At 40.6% G+C, this 17,573-nt stretch overlaps 1 protein-coding gene across 1 annotated transcript in view; it reads right to left on the bottom strand.

Annotated features, from left to right (window-relative positions):
* Nucleotides 1–252: 252 nt before the first annotated feature.
* The window catches only part of ankrd13c (ankyrin repeat domain 13C), a 44,342-nt gene continuing 27,021 nt past the window's right edge, over nt 253–17,573 (bottom strand). Inside the window, exons 9-13 of the mRNA XM_055641895.1 lie at nt 16,929–17,090; nt 13,211–13,290; nt 7,424–7,522; nt 5,161–5,261; nt 253–2,242 (exon numbers count right to left, since the gene is read on the bottom strand). Of these exons, the coding sequence (XP_055497870.1) occupies nt 2,112–2,242; nt 5,161–5,261; nt 7,424–7,522; nt 13,211–13,290; nt 16,929–17,090 (573 nt within the window). The 3' untranslated portion in view covers nt 253–2,111. The remainder of the gene's footprint in view (nt 2,243–5,160; nt 5,262–7,423; nt 7,523–13,210; nt 13,291–16,928; nt 17,091–17,573) is intronic.

The raw sequence follows: 17,573 nt of genomic DNA, 5'->3' as shown, positions 1-17,573 counted from the left end.
TGGCAATGCATTCCAGGCTCCCAACATAAATGTAGTGGATTATCTATTCCAAATTGTATGCTAGTATCAAAGGGATGCACACAACTATTCATAGAATTTTACAGTACCCTCTTCCTTGTTAGGAAAGGCTGTTAGCATTCATTCATATCCCTCCAATAAACTAGGTTAAACCACTTTGCACCTGGTATCCCTTACCTAGACTTTGTGGGTTAATTGGGTTCAATTAAAAAAAAGCAGCAACAGGCAAGTCTAATTATATAATTTTAATGGTAAATACAATTTAGGAAATTTAGGAATTACAATCAGGAAAATACAATTAGACTTAGAAGTGAAAAACTCAAAATGAATCATAACTGAACAAGTTTTATATAGTAACAATAGTTACTAAATTGTTGTTAATTTTTCAGTCTTTATAAAACTAAAAACAATTTAAAGAAAACAAGTACAAATGTGCTGGATTTTGAACCAAATTTGTACAAAGCACATTTGGTAAACAACTTTATGCTAGTTTATCATATCAATACCTCCAGATACTGATAAATATATATATATATGATACTTTTTCTTTAAAAACTCTAATCATCCAATTTAATATTTTCATATCATGACATGTGTATTCATTGCTTCATGCTCCCATTTTTGTTAGCATTGTGGAACGGTTCCGATAATTGTTGAAATGTTAATTTTACACAATCTTTCAAGTAGAGTACAATAAAATTCCCTGCAATTAACTTGTGATGTCTAAGACTTGAAGGGAATTGCAAACTTCAAGGTCAGCAGTCATGAATAAGACATGTAAATCAATTACAAGAAATGACATAACAGGCTAGAAATGAGTCACATTACTCTGTTCCACAAGTGAGGTAGCCTTCAGACAGTTCTCACTTGGATAGTCCTACTTCGACTTTCAACATGGTTATACAAGCATTAAATTTTAAAACGGAGGATTTTTTTTAAAAGTGGTATTTACTTGGTAGTTATATACAATGCATTAATTAAATGAATAATTCTGTTCACCACAAAGCAACTGTTTGAATGAACAGCAACTGCAAAACATTGTGGATTTATTCTATTAGTTTTTAAAAACATTTTATACAAAAAAACTTCAAAATTGTGTAGATTGTGTATCGAACATGACACAATTTCTCATCAGCTGAAGCCTACCTGTGTTTGACACACGGTTGTCCCCATGTGGATGTGTTAGGAATCATCAACTGTATTTAACAGAAATTGACTGGCCACTTGTCTTTTCACTTGGGATATTGTCAGGCATAGCCAAACAATGCTGTACTACTTTACACCTGAACAGACCTCAAAATCTTACTGTGAATTTCATAATATCAGCTTAAGCAAGTACCACCACTTTGAAATCTTACTGATACACAATGGTTTTTATACAGTCATTATTCAGTTGCATTGAAACTGTTTTGCTTATGGAATCACCTAATTAAAATAAAGTTCAACTTGGAATTGGAGAACACGAACCATTTCCTTCTTTGGACAGTCATACGGTGTGAATAATGTTCCCTCTAATATTGTGGGTTATTCTTTCAAAACCTAGCTTTTCAATTTGCTGATACTTATAAAATTAAATTAATGTAGTTACAATAGTGTTTAAGATCATAAAAGGGTACACAAAATCTAGTGTACAAATAAATATCAAAATTGTAACAGCAAACCTATTTTGGAAACAAATGACGCAGCAGTGTGATATTTTGGAAGTTGCTGGGATGTATTCCATAATAATTTTCTCTTTTCATTTAGCCAATTTTTGAAGGTGGATTACATCAAAGTGATAACCGTTGACATTTCTAGCAACCAAATGATAAATATATACATGTACACATTTATGAAAGTGAAGTTATTTTACAAATAGAACATTTTGAATTTAAGGTCAGGAATTTAATAAAAGGATTTTTCCAAATCAACGAAAAAGCCGTTTAGTCTATTTCTGTAAGACATTACACTCTCCCATTTAGGAATGTTCCAAAGTTTCTCCAAGTGATATCATTATATCACCAAAGAAGAAAGATGTTAAACTTGTGAAGGGGGAAAAATAAGCACACAGCACCTAACACTTCTCATCATCCGACCATAACCAGGCAGCCAAATCAAAGTTCAGGGAAGCGGCTGGGATCTTCACTATAGTCTCTTGGAATATTGAAGATTGATTCATCAAACCCGTCATATCGGAATTCCTGAAATGTCACAGTGGCAGTGATGGTTGGAAACACAGGTATGTCTAGACATTGGGAGAAAAGTCAGATTAGATCACGTTGATCCTAAATTGTTCTTTCCAAACTGGTTATTTCCATCAAATGGTTTTATTATTACTTTAATTTCATTGTACATCATTATGTTTTGGAATAAATGTTACCATTTTAAATGGGAAGTTGCAGACCATAACAAATATTGATTTTAATTCATTCAAGAACAGAATTAAAAATAATCTGTTCCACACCAAATACCATATTAAATTAGGTCAAATTCTCTGATGCCAATACTCTTAGATTGTTCTTGTCCATTGCCTTTGGACAGCCTTAAATACTGACCTGACGAGCATCAGGCAACAGTTAGAATATAATTTTGCACGAGAGAAACAATCCATTCAGCAAATAAAATTCATGGCCTTTGTTATATTTCAATCCTAACTTAGTCTGCTAACAAATTCACCATTAGTTCATCTTAAATAAAATGAAGCAGAATTGTGTGGCAGCATGATAGCTAGTGGCCAGTGCATGGAACAATAGTTCTGTGTGGCATTTCCTAGGATACCCAGCAAAAACAAAAGATACTGGAGGAACTGAGCAGATCAAGCAGCATCTGGGGAGGAAGAAGGGATAGACAATGAGCCCTGCTGCAGGGTTTTGACATAAACCATTGACCAACCCACTATTCCCCTATCCTTTGATTTTTTTCAGCAGTTTGTTGCTTGCTCCAGATTACAGTATCTGTAGTTTCTCGCTTCTGAATTTTTCCCATAAGTTATAGGAGCAGAATTAGGCCATTCAGCCATCAAACCTACTCCACCATTCAATCATGGCTGATCTATCTTTCCTTCTCAACCCCATTCTCCTGCCTTCTCTCCATAACCCCTGATAACCTTACAAATCAAGAATCTGTCAATCTGTACTGTAAAAACACCCAATGACTTGGCCTCCACAGCCACATGTGGCAATGAATTCCACAGATTCACCAGCCCTTGACTAAAGAAATTCCCCCTCACCTTTCTAAAGCTACATTTTTTATTCTAAGGCAATGGCTTGTGGTCCTAGACTTTCCCCAATGGTAGAAAAATCCTCTCCACATCGACTCTATCCAGGCTTTTCACTATTCAACAAGTTTCAATGAGGTTCCCCTTCATCCTTGTAAACTCCACTGAGTACAGGCCCAGTATCGTCAAACGCTCATCACATGTTAACCCAGTCACTCCTGGGACCATTCTTGTAAACCTCCAGTGAACCCTCTCCAACGCTAGCACAACACTCCTCAGAAAAGAGGCCCAAAATTGCACACAATACTTCAAATGTGGTCTGACTAGTGCCTTAAAAAGCTTCAGCATTACATCCCTGTTTTTATATTCTAGTCCTCTAAAAATAAATGCTAGCATTGCATTTGCCTTCCTTACTACTGATTTGACTTGCAAATGAACTTTTTGGGAATCCCAAGTCCCTTTGCACCTCCAATTTCTGATTTCTTTCCCCATTTTGAAAATAGTCTATGCCTTCATTCCTACTATCAAAATGCGTGACACCACACTTTGCTATGCTGTATTCTACCTGCTACTTCTTTGCCCACTCCTTCTGAGCGTAGCTGCTTTTCCAACACTACCTGTCCCTCCACCCATCTTCGTATCATCTGCAAATATGGCCACAAAGCCTTCCATTCCCTCATCTGCACCATTAATAAACAACATGAAGAATAGCGGCCCCAACAGCGTCCGCAAGTCACTTGCAGCCAACCAGAAAAAGCCCCCTTTATGGCCGTTCTTTGCCTTTTGCCATCCAACCCTGCTAGTACCTATCCTCTGATAACATGGACTCTCATCATCTTTAGTAGCCTCACATGAGGCACCTTATCAAAGGGCTTCTGAAAATCTAGATAGCCAACATCCACTGACTCACTTTTGTCTATCCTGCTATTTATTTCCTCAAAGAATTCCAACAGGTTCATCAGGCAAGATCTCCCTTTCACAAAACCATGCTGACCGGCCTATTTTATCATGTGCTTCTAAGTACTCAGAAACCTCTTCCTTTATAATGGACTCTAAAATCGTACCAAACACTGAAATCAGGCTAACCGGCCTATAGTTTCCACTTCTGTTTTGCTCCCTTCTTGAACAGCGGAGTGATATTTGCAATTTTCTAATTGTGTGGGACAACTCCTGCCTATAGTGATTTTTGAAAGATCACTACTAATGCCTCCACAATTTCTAAAGCAATCTCTTTCAGAACCCTGGTGTACAGTTCAAGAGGCTTATCTAACGTCAGACCTAGGTGTTTTGCAAATTAAATACATAGTTGGGACTGTTTATCTCGAGAGCATGGTATTTCTGAACCTTGAATTTTCTTAACATCCCTCCATGTTTAACACATTTCTAATGTATTTACAGCAGTGCGGCAGAAAGTCAAGAAAATTCAGGTACAACTTCCAGCATGACTTTAATCTTTTTCAAACAAAAAGTATCTCTCCTGAATTTTTCATTTAATTAAAATAAAATCCAATGAGCGTACAGAGAGATTTAACAATTACAAAAAGACAGGCCAAAATGTTTGAAATATTTTGCAATAAAAGATGGAGTTCACCGATTGAGAGATTAAGACGACATTCAATGGAAACTCCAACACAAATCAGGCATACATTAGCATAGCAGTGAAGGGAATTTATTACATCAATGTATACAAACTGCACGAGGGAGTTTTGTTGTTTCCTAATACTATTTGAAACCCTAGAAATAAACTGTCCAACTTCCAAGACAGTTTTAGATATTACCATTGAGGTAATTTTTGTCGATAAATATGATGATGTTGTTATCATCTCAAACCTAATGCCGCATTACCAGTTGTGAAATTATTACTGAATGGAAAATATGCCCTGAACAATCCAAATTTCTGGTTTTGTTGATTTAGTAACATTCTTTACATTACCAAGACTGCTTACCTAGTTTAACAGGAAATCCTGGTGGAAGTTTCATCTGAACAAATTCTCTGAGTTTATTAAAGTGCTTGAAGGGTGCTATGACCTCTAAAACATTCAGTAATCTATTAATAAGAGACCAAAACAATGAACAAATTAGGAAACATAAATCAAGTTAGCATTTAAAAAGTGGAAGAGAAGAAAACTTCTGAATTGATTCTGTATAACCGTCACGCAAACATTTGATATCGTGTGCCGATCGATATCCACATAGAACAAGCTTATAAATCGGCAGGTCCAGACAACCTTGAGCCTTACTTCCTAAAGTTAGCCGCTGATTTTATTGCATTGCCTCCGACTTATCTTTTTAATCTATCCCTGGAGACAAACGAAATTCCCCTTATTTGGAAATTTGCCTTTGTTCTCCCACTGTTAAAAGGGGGAGACCCACTGTGCTAAACAACTATAGGCCCATCTCCAAACTGTCAGTTTTAATTAAGGTGCTGGAATCCATTGTAAACCAACAACTGAAGGACTTTTTATCAACTAACAGTATTTTATCTGAATTTCAATCTGGTTTTAGGAAAAAATATAGTACGTCAACAGCTGCTTTAAAAGTAGTAAATGATTTTATTGAATTTTTAAACAATAAGCAACACTGTGCAGCCCTTTTCGTTGACCTATCAAAGGCTTTCGATACTGTGGATCATGCCTTATTGTTACAAAGACTATGCAGCATCGGTTTGTCTGATCAAGCTGTCTGTTGGTTTAAAAACTATCTATCAGGCAGATCCCAGTGTGTGCGAGCAGAAGGTATTACTTCTAGCTCTCTTAATGTATCCAAGGGTGTGCCACAGGGATCAGTTTTAGGACCTTTATTATTTACTATTTATATTAATAGTCTAGATCATAAAGCTCCGAACGCAAATTTTCACCTATATGCTGACGACACAGTGATATATTGCTCTGCGTCTAACCCAAATCAGGCTCTCTGTCAGCTCCAAACTGCTTTTAACACTGTGCAACGTAACCTGTGTGATTTAAAACTTGTTTTAAATGCTGACAAGACAAAGCTCATGCTGTTCACTAAAGCTAAATCAAAGCCCTCGGACCTCCCTCCTATCACCACTTTGCAGGGCTCTGTGATTGAATCTGTGTCTCAATATAAATATCTGGGAATTATAATTGACGATTCTCTCTCTTTTAAACCTCATATCCAGCAACTTGTGAAAAAACTAAAGATAAAATTAGGTTTTTACTTTAGAAACAAATCTTGTTTTTCTTTTGAAGCCAAAAAAAGACTTGTTGCTGCAACGTTTATGTCTGTGTTGGACTATGGTGATGTTTTATATATGAATGCATCTTCAAAATGCCTACAGTCTTTGGACACGGTCTACCACGGAGCACTGAGATTTGTTACTAATTTTAAAACCCTCACGCACCACTGCTCTTTGTATGCTCAAGTTGGATGGTTTGCCCTGTCCACCCGCAGACTCCATCATTGGCATATCCTTATTTATAAGACTATCCTCGGTGTTCTTCCTTCATACCTGCAGAAGTATGTAATTCGAAAAAGCACAGGAACCTATCAGCTCCGCTCTGAGGACTTGTTCTTACTAACTGTACCTAAAGTCTGGGGTAACTGGGGAAAAGGGCATTTAGTTATGCTGCTCCCTTCGCATGGAACCAGCTGCAGAATGAACTGAAACTTAAGGAGCTGGTTTATAATAAACAGATTTAAATCCCTTCTTAATGAAGTTGAAGCGGGCTCTTCTGTCTGTACATGCTTTGTTTGATGATGTTCTGACTGTGATTCTATTTATATGTTCTCTGTTGTTTTTAAATTATTGTCTGTAACTGTGGAACTGTGCTGCTGCCTGTCTTGGCCAGGACTCTCTTGTAAATAGATTTTTAATCTCAATGAGACTTCTCCTGGTTAAATAAAGGTTAAATAAATAAAAATAAATTAAAAAATTGAAAGGCTTGTTTAATATATGCACTTTTTAAAAATTGTTTTGCTCAATTTAATACATAATTTCGTTAAGAGGAAGGGAATGAGAAAAATGTAAACTATCTTTACTTTGGTGAAAGTAAAGTTATTTTGCCAAATATATTCTTAAAATAACTATGCCAACCAACAGCTGGAATGTTTGGGAATTGTACATTTTTATAGAATCAAAATTTTCATTTTGCCATATTTTCTCTATACACATATTTCAATTGCAAATATATGAGTTTTATATTTACAACGTGTTCAACCATTATACATCCATACAAGGCTACTCACGAGTCTATGCCAAGGGGAAACTCTTGGCTCATGGCTATTGTGGCTTTGAATATCTTTTTGCTCTCTTTGCAGACTAGTTCTCTTCCAAGATGTGGAGCCCTAAATGGAAATTGAAGTTGTATTTAATCACCATTTATTTCAGGTTAATTATACTTCCATGTCCAATTCAAGTGATCTTAAATAGACAAAATGAGCTGGTGGAACAGGCAGCATCTCTAGAGGAAAAAAAGATGAGCAACGTTTCCAGTCAGGACCCTTATTCATACCAAAACCTAGTCAAAAAGTGAAATGCATTTTGCTTGGCTTAGAAAATAGCATCAGCAAGCCTGCAATTTGTTAAAACTACGTCAACACATGAACAGATTTAATGCAGAAGATCCCAGATTAGCATTCCTTGAAATCTCTGCTTCTCCACTTTCTACCTAAAGGATTCAATGTCAGATGCAAAAATAAAAATAAATTTCAAATAATTTCCTTGGATGAATTATTGAAGCAAACATGTATTCTGTAGTAATTTATATTTAACAATTAGCCAGAGTTATAAAATTTGCTGGTGTTCATGCCATCATAGCCTTTGTGTTTTTATATTATTGACTAGATTAAGTGGGACCATTTGGGCCCCCGTCACACGGGAGGCCTGATCCCCCAACGCAACCAGTTCCCCAATGCAATATTCCACCACTCACCCGTTCCCCCAATGCAACCCATCGCCCCCAACGCAATATTGCACCACACACACCACACACACACATAGCCCCCAACTGCGCAGGCACGGCTCATTCCCCATCATCCTCCAGCACTCCTCCTCTTCACCCTCCTTCTTTCCCCTCTCCTCCCCTCCCCAATCCCTCACCCCTACCCTCAGTCACTCCCTCCCTCCATAACTCCTCTCCGTACCCCCTCCTATCCCTCTATCTTCCACTCCTCACCTTTCGCTATCCCCCCCCCCACTATCCCTCCTGACCTCCCCCACTGCCCTCCTCTCCGATTCCCCACTTCCTACCTCCTCCCCCACTTCCTCTACCCCCATTCTCCTCACCTCCCCCACTTTCCTTCTCTCCTTCCCTACCCCGTCCTGTACGACCGCTGCTGCCGCCGCTCAGACCATCCCCACCCGCTGCTGCCACTTGGCCCGTCCCCACACTGCCCTGCCTACCCGCTGCCGCAGCCGGGGAGATGGAGCCGGTGTTAGTCACAGTGGGCACCACGAGCTGGTGGAGGAGATCTTCTCCGAGAAGGCCGTGAGGGTGAGTTGCCACAACGGCGGCGGCAGTCCCAGGTAGACGGGACCGCCATTGCCACAGAGGGCGGACGGGGGAGAGCGCGGCAGGTAGGCGGCGCGGCTCTGGCCAGCAGCGGCCTCTGCAGCCTGTCCGCGTTTTTGTTATTTTTTGTCTGTGTTTCTGTGTAGTTTTTTGTTATGATTTATTATATGGTGTTGTGTGTGGGGGGTGGGGGAACTGTGGTGGTGGGTCTTGGGGGGGGGGGAAACTTTTGAATCTCTCCCTGCACTGGAGACCCGACCTTTCTCGTCAGGTCTCAGGTGTCGTTGAGGCCGCAACGAGGAGCGGCCTCCAACGGGAAGAAGCCAGGGACTCTGGTGCCGACTCACCTCACCGTCGCGGAGCTGGCCGAGACTGGAGCGGGTGGAGCGGTGGAGGAGCACTGCTGCTGCTGCTGCTGCCGATGCCGCTGCTGAGTCGGAGGCTGCTACTGCGAGTCTGCGGACGGCTCGGACGACCCCGCGCGGCTCCCTGGAGGGAGACCGCTTTTCGGGCTGCTGCAATGGCGAATTCTCCCCGCCATTCTGTAGGAATTTTAGTTAACGACCCCCGCCATTTATGGAGAAAACCGCTTTTGGCTGCTGCGAATGCCCCGCCGTGTCCCCGTGTTGCGGGGTTGAAGAGCTCCTGGAGCGGGGCCTAACACCATTGCCCCGCGCAGCTGGAACGGCCGCGGGACTTTGCGAGCGCACACCGGGGGCTCCAACATCAAGACCCGGTGTGCGACCTCGCACCACCCGGCGTGGCTTCAATGGCCGCGGGACAATCGCCATCGCCAGCCGGGGGCTTTGACTTTGACATCGGGGGGGGGGGAGAGTGCAGTGGAGAGATAAGTTTTTTTGGCCTTCCATCACAGTTATGTGATGGATGTTTATGTTAAATGTAATTATGTTGTGTCTGGGGTCTATTTGTGTGTAATGTATGGCTGCAGAAACGGCATTTCGTTTGGACCCCCAGGGGTCCAAATGACAATTAAATTGACTCTTGACTCTCTTGTCTTGACTCTTGAGTAATGAGGCAGAGAGAGACAAGACCTGGACTTCCACTGGACCTTCACTGAACCCCCTCCTGCGGCTGCCGCTGGTGGTGGTGGAGACAATAGACTAAGTTACTGCGAGGAGCGGAGAGAGGGATCTGTGAGTGAGGCGGGACAGGCTGCCGCCATTCCGGCCGTGGCATTGACTGACAGGAGAAGAGACCATTCTGCGGGTCGCTGACTGAAGGATACTGCGCACACGTGCTTTTTAAGATTTTTAAACCTCGATAACTTTTACAATTTACCACCGATCAGTATGAAACTTGTTGCACTCGCAGCAGGAGAACGGTGAGTAGCCTTGCGAAAAATCGTAGCGCTACCACGTCTCGTTTTTGTGCAAATAGAAAAACCACCAAACCGGAAGAGCACAAGATTAGTTTTAGTTATGTATAGATGACACCAATTTTATGCAATACATTAAGTACCCCTTGCTAAACATGACCCTATGTTAAATAATGCAGGAACACCATTGAAGAGTGTAAGAGATCAATTTATTTTATGGTCTTTGTGCTGTGATAGATGTAGGAATTCAAACTGGGATTTGCAGCAAAGGCAGACAAAAACTTGGGAGGCTTCCACACTTCCAAGGATGCTGCAGTGGAAAAAAGATGATTGCTGAAGGGACAGTGGTTTGATAAAACACCTAGCATGGGCTCTTGATAGGTTGGGAGAGGGGTTTGGAGTCATGGAGGAGGTATGGATTGTAACCACAATGGTTTTGAAAATGGGAAAATGGGTGGTACCCAAGAAAAATAAACTGCAATTTAAGATCGCATGGAGCAGATTATTATTATTTTTTTATTTTTTTAAATACAACATTGGGTGAACATAACTTCACAGAAAATAGCATCAATTTTGCAGCAGTAGTCATCCATTTTCATCTTGGTTTGGAAGAGTCAAGGTAATAGGACAGGCAGTTGGAGTGGCGAGAATATGTTAAAGTCTAGTTATTGTTTCCAATGTAATCTTAGTGCAAGCAATTTTGGCAGGAAATTTAAATGTTGAAGTTATCATTAGCAGAATAGGCGAGAATTAAACCATGGACCAAGAAGTGGTTAATAGGCTGAAGATGGAGGGCAAGATTTACAGTTTGAGGTTGTAACCTGAAAATTGGTGTTCATTTACCGTTGTTTATACGTTATATTAATGATTTGGATTGGGGACCAACACTACACAATCAAGTGTGCTTGTGCTATAGATTGTAGTGAGAATTGTCAGGATGCAGCACAAAACTTAACGGGAACATAGACCGAGTGAATGAGCAGGAACATAACAGACAGAATATAAATGTGAAAAAAAGTTTAAATTGTCTACTTTGTTGAAAAGCAAAAAAAATGGTGATGGATCAAAAACATTTTGGTGTTCAAAGGAAATTAGGTGGAATAGTAGACAAATCACGCAGTTAACTCAATGGTACAATAAGCAATTATGCAAATATATTGAGCTTTACTTTTAGTTTAGTTTAGTTTAGAGATACAGCGCGGAAACAGGCCCTTCAGCCCACTTGGTCCAGGCCGACCAGTGATCCCGCAGATTAACACTACCCCACACCCACTAGGGACAGTTTTTACATTTACCAAGCCAATTAACCTACAAACCTGTACGTCTTGAGTGTGGGAGGAAACCAAAGATCTCGGAGAAAACCCACACGTCACAGGGAGAAGGTACAAACTCCACTCAGACAAGCACCCGTAGTCGGGGTTGAACCCTGGGGTCTCCGGTGCTACATTCGCTGCAAGGCACCAACTCCACTGCTGCGCCACTGTGACCGCCCGTAAGAGGATTTGCGCACAAGTGGAAAGAAACCTTACACAGAGCCTGGATGAGACTGCACCTAGATTCTTGTTGACAGATCTGTCCTCCCAACCCAAGGATGTAATTGTGATTGTGGGAACATAATGAAACTTCACCAGAATGGTTCACCCAGGATGGGTTTATATTTTCTTTTAACTGCTCACTGAACAGGAATGTCTGAAGAAGGGTCTCGACCAGAAAAGTCATCCATTCCTTTTCTCCAGAGATGCTGCCTGACCTGCTGAGCTACTCCAGCTGTTTGTGTCCGTTTTAGGAATATGTCAGCTCCACATACTATGCCACCATGCTCATATACGAGGTATTAATTGAGTAATATAGGAGTAAATTTCATGCAACTCCTGAATAACAGAAACATAGAAAAAAGGTGCAGGAGTAGGCCATTCAGCCCTTTGAGCCATCACCACCATTCAATATGATAATTGTTGATCATCCAAAATCAGTACCCCATTCCTGCTTTCTCTTCATATCCCTTTATTCCATTAGCCCTAAGAGCTATATCTAACTCTCTTGAAAACATCCAGTGAATTGGCCTCCACTGCTTTGTGGCAGAGAATTCCAGATTCACAACTCTGGGTGCAAAGGTTTTTCTTCATCTCAGTCCTAAATGGCCTGCCCCCTATTCTTAAACTGTGACCCCTGGTCTGGACTCCAACATCGGGAACATTTTTCCTGCATCTAGCCTGTTCAATCCCTTAAGAATTTTATATGTTTCTATCAGATTCCCATCTAAATTCCAGTGAATATATCGATCCATTCTTTCACATGTCACTCCTGCCATTTCAGGAATTAACTTGGTGAACCTACACTGCACTCGCTCAATAGCAAGAATGTCCTTCCTCAAATTAGGATATCAAAACTGCACACAATGCTCCATGTGTGGTCTCACCAGGGTCCTGTACAATTGCAGTAGGACCTCCTTACTGCAAATCCTCTTACTGACGGCCAACATGCCATTTGCTTTCTTCACTGCCTGCTGTACCTGCATGCTTACTTTCAGTGACTTATGTAAAAGGTCTCGTTGATCCTCCCCTTTTCCTAATCTGACACCATTCAGATAATAATCTGCCTTCTTGCCACCAAAGTGGACAACCTCACATGTATCCACATTATACTGCATCTGCCATGCATCTGCCCACTTGTGGGAAACTGTGGTGTTGCTTTTTATTTTCAACCATATCTTTATAGTCAAGCGATTGAGATTAATCCATCTTGTTGACACAAAACAAATCTTTGAAACATGCTATTATTCATCTATAATATGCCAATAGTGTAACACAAATTGAATAGGAAACACTGCCATCATATTCCTGAACCAATCACCTTTTTCACACCCTCTTCCAGGATGTGCTGCCATGTACTGTAATTCTACCTCATTCTGTTAATCGATGAATGCACTCTTTTTTTGTTTGCACTACTTCACATTGCACTACAATTTTTGCATCGTTCTGCTGTTTTGGACTTATCATTGTATCTATCATTACCATGTATTTGTTTATAAGTTTCATGCGAACAAGTAATTTCATTGCAATCTAGTGCATATGACAAACATATCAAACTTAATGCCTTTAAGATATGGATTAGAATCAAAGGCCAAAGATGTTGTTTCATGATGAAAACAATATACATTACTACCAGTGATTACACAGTACTTACTTTCCAGATTCTGCCGAGATGTACTCTTCCCAAGTGATTGTATTGGCGGGGGGAGCACTGAGCGATTGTCTTCGAACAGGCTGAAAGGGAAGAAATGTATATTTATTAAAGTTCAATATCAAACCAGAATTTCAAAATGAGTACAAAGCGGGAAGTTTAAACCCATTAGGTTTATAACAGTTCTTTGTAAGAGCAATCCAACTAGTCTCACTCCTCTGCACTCTTGCCGCAGCCTTTCAAATTCTTTCCTTTCAGATATTTTCCCCACTTCCTTAATTAACTCACAACAGGAACAATCTCTCTTCATATTCTCTGTCCTTACCGTTTATCAAATGCCCCCATCCGTTATTAATGCAACCTCCTCTATTCGAAGGAGGACAACCGCTGCTATTTCAGTCCCTACATTCGTCGGGACTATTAAACACTACAACGTCCAAATAGCCTCCGACCTAGTCTCGAGGATCTCTGGCGTCACAACAGGCCCACGGGTCGTCTATATATTTGTCAGTTTTTTTAAATATACAGAACTATTTTTGTTTGTTTATTATAGGTTTTACAGAGTACTATATTCACATCTGTTATGCTGCTGCAACTCAGGATTTAATTGTTCTGTTTCAGGACATATGACAATAAAACACTCTTGACTCAACAGTTAAAGTCCCTAATGCTCGAATCATTCGGGCAAACCTCAGCAAAGAAATGAATCCATATCCAAATTCAGCAAACCCTAGTCAGGTTCAAGCTTTGAATGATGTGGTGTAGATTGGCTATTGCATGTTGGCCAATCAGAATGCTTAGTAATTATAACTCCGCCTAATTATATGATTTATAGTGTAAGAACTCGCCTGCTGCCTGGCAGTAGCTGCAGTAGACTAAACGTGTGATGTACTGCATATGTAATAATGAACAAGACAATAAAGATGCTTGTGCTTCAACCTGTGTGAGACTAAGGTATTTACATGGTGTCAGAAAATCGTGTCTAGCCCGCGTCTGTTCACCGCGATTTATTTTGTTTATCAGTTTTTATTTGTGAGTGATTTTGACGACATGGCTAACTCTTGTCGAAAGCCAAGCCCGCTCGTGTTTGATTCTGATATAGCCGAGCGCTGGCGAATGTTTGAGCGAGACTATGCTCACTATATCCGCATCGTTCACCGAAATGACCCCGATGACCTAAAGGCATCGCTACTGTTGAATCTAGCACGTCCAGAAGCTATGATCCGCGCTGACTCCTTTAAATCTCTAGTAATAGTACTTTTTTTTTTTTTTTTTTAAAACCTATTCTTTGCTCTACCAATTCGAATCTTAAGGTAGCATTTTGCCTTTCCCTTGATCTTATGCATTTGATAAAATAGGGCAGCTGACTTGTATCTCTCAATGACAAACAACCACTACATTTTTGGGTGTAAATCCTTTAGGATTATACATTAAAGCAAAGATACATCTGCAAATGGTCCTATGACACTAATTCTCTTCCTCATTTGACTAGTGGTTTTGAGCACAAGAGTATCCAGATCTTAGAATATCCAAGTAAACACCCAGACATAGCATCTAATACATCTAGGCACAACAGAATGTTTTTATTTTAATTTTTTTCATATTAATCCAGAGTGATACAGAATGTAATGATTGGTGTTGATAGAGAAGGGAGGAGACAAGATCCTTTGCAACAAACTGGCATGATATTTTAAACTAATTTCTAACAATAAAAAGGACTCTCAGCTTCGAAGTGAATTAATTTAAAATCTATTATTTCTGCAAATTATTAGTAAAGTACAGGGATGCAAATTGGTATGGTTATTTACAAATAGTATCAAATTATCATGCACCATTTTTCTTATCATTCACCATGTATACCATTAAAAAAAATCCATTAGACTCCTATTTATCAGGCATAGCTCCACCTACAAGACCATAATCCCATCCAAATTCATCACCAAAATCCTGGACCTAGGACAGCCACTGGATCCTGGACTTTGAACCACAGAGGATACACTGACAGCGACACCACCTTCTCCAGAATAATTCTCAACACCCATGCCCCACAATGATGCATTTGTCAGTCTTCTACTATATTGCGTGTACACATCAGACTGTGTGGCCAAATTCAGCTCTACCCCCATCTATAAATTTGCAGATGACACCACAGTGGTAGGCCAAATCACAAACAATGATGAGATAGAGTACAGGAAAGAGACAGACTCGGTAACAGTGTCAGGACAATAACCTCTCCTGCAATATCAGTAAGGCAATGGAACGAGTTATCAACTTCAAGCAGCATGGTGGAGTTCATTTTGCAATCAGCATCAATCATGCCAAAGTGGAAATAGCTGATCCTTGGCATTCATATTACCAACGATCTGTCGTGAACCAACCACATTCATGTGACAGCCAAGGCAGCACACCAACACCTCTTCTTTCTGTGAATGTCTCCAATGACCCTTATACATTTCTACATATGCCCATAGAACACATACTGTTCGGTTGCATCATAGATTGGTTTGGGAACAGCTCTGCTCAAGACCACAAGAAATTGCAGAGAGTTATAGAAGAACCCAAGTCCATCATACAGACCAGACTTCCCATCATTGGCGGCCCCTACAGGCTGCAACGTCTGTCTTTTTTTTTGTCTAGTTAAGTGTAGTTGTCTGTGTTTTTTTTAAATACTGTTTTTAACTGTGTATATGTGGGGGGGCGGGGGAAAAAAAAACGTTAAAAAATCTCTTCCCTGCACGGGAGACCCGACTTTTTCCTGTCGGGTCTCCACTGTCGTTGGGGCCTAGCACCGTGGAGCGGCCTCCAACCGGAACAACCTGGGGGCTCTAGTCACGGAGCTGCGGACTTACCATCGCTGCTGCGGTCCGACTCCGGAGCTCGGAGGTCCGGACGGGAGACCGCTTTTCGGAGTTCCCGCAACGCAACTTCTCCAGCCCGTGTCGCAGGGTTGGAACGACCCGGACCGGGGCCGTACATCACCCGGCGCAGCTTTAATGGTCGCGGGACTTATCATCGCTCGCCTGGGGCTTCGACATTCGGGAGAGAAATGGTGCAGGGGAGAGAAAGGACTTTGCCTTCCATCACAGTGAGGAGGAGATTCACTGTGATGGATGTTTGTGTAATTGAATTGTTTATGTTTTGTAGGAATTGTCTTTGTTTGTATGGCTATGGAAATGGAGTTTCGTTTGAGCCTCGCTGAGGTTCAACGACATGGAATAAATATTGTATTGTATCTACACTTCACGGTGTTTCGGAAAAGCAGCGAACATAATCAAAAACTTGTCCCACCCGTCATTCTTCGTTCTCCATGCTCTTGTCCGGTAAAATGTACAGAAGCTTGGATTGTGGATTCCATTGTGGGCACTGGACTTTATCTATGGAAATGATGTGCTACAATGCTGAGAACAATATTCTGTACTCTGCATCTTCCCGTTTGCGTTATCTATTGTACTTGAGTTTGACTAGATTGTATCTATGTATGGTATATCTGATCTATATGGATAGCATGCAAAACAAAACCTTTCATTGTACCAATGAACACATGACAATATTAAACCTAAACCACCAAATGTTATTTCTGGGCACTTCCAACAAAATTAAATTAATTTCCACTCTGATTAAGCGGTTTGCTACTTAAAACCCACATGGGAGACATGAATGAAGACATGGGAGAATTACCAGATTTGCTTTTACTTACCACTCAAAAAAGTATCAAACCTACCTCAAAATTTTGCTCCATTAAATTTCCTCCTTTGCTCAGACTTTCCATTATAGCTTTATTTCTTAGAATATCCTCTTCACTGAGGTGCTCACGTCGTTTTCGAGATTCCAAAACAAGGCCATTTACAGTGTAAAAATCTGCCAAGAAATTCCCAACTCGCTCCTGTAAGAATTTTTTTTTCCAAAATTAGTCAGCCGCCCTATTTTATCAAATGCACAGCATCATATTCAAATAAGATCAAGGGAAAGGCAAAATGCTACCTTCAGATTAGAATTGGTAGAGCAAAGAATAGGTTAAAAAAAAGTACTATTGCTCAAATAATCTTTTCTCATTCCATACCTTAATATATATTATTCATATATATGCATTTCGTTGTCTCTGTACTGTACACTGACAATGACAATTAAATTGAATCTGAATCTGAATCATAAAATAGCAATCTCGCTTCTGTTCTTACAATCACATCCAAAGATGTATAGAGGTTCAACAGGGCCCTGGTGAGACCGCACCTGGAGTATTGTGTGCAATTTTGGTCTCCTAATTTGAAGAAGGACATTACTGCTAGGGAGTGCAGCTTAAGTTCACCAGGTTAATTCCCGGGATGGCGGGACCGACATATAATGAAAGAATGGGTCGACTGGGCTT

Source organism: Leucoraja erinacea, chromosome 10, assembly GCF_028641065.1.
Source record: "Leucoraja erinacea ecotype New England chromosome 10, Leri_hhj_1, whole genome shotgun sequence".
Taxonomy (NCBI): Eukaryota; Metazoa; Chordata; class Chondrichthyes; order Rajiformes; family Rajidae; genus Leucoraja; species Leucoraja erinaceus.
Note: the sequence above shows the minus strand (reverse complement) of the source record. Positions and strands in the feature narration are given on the sequence as shown.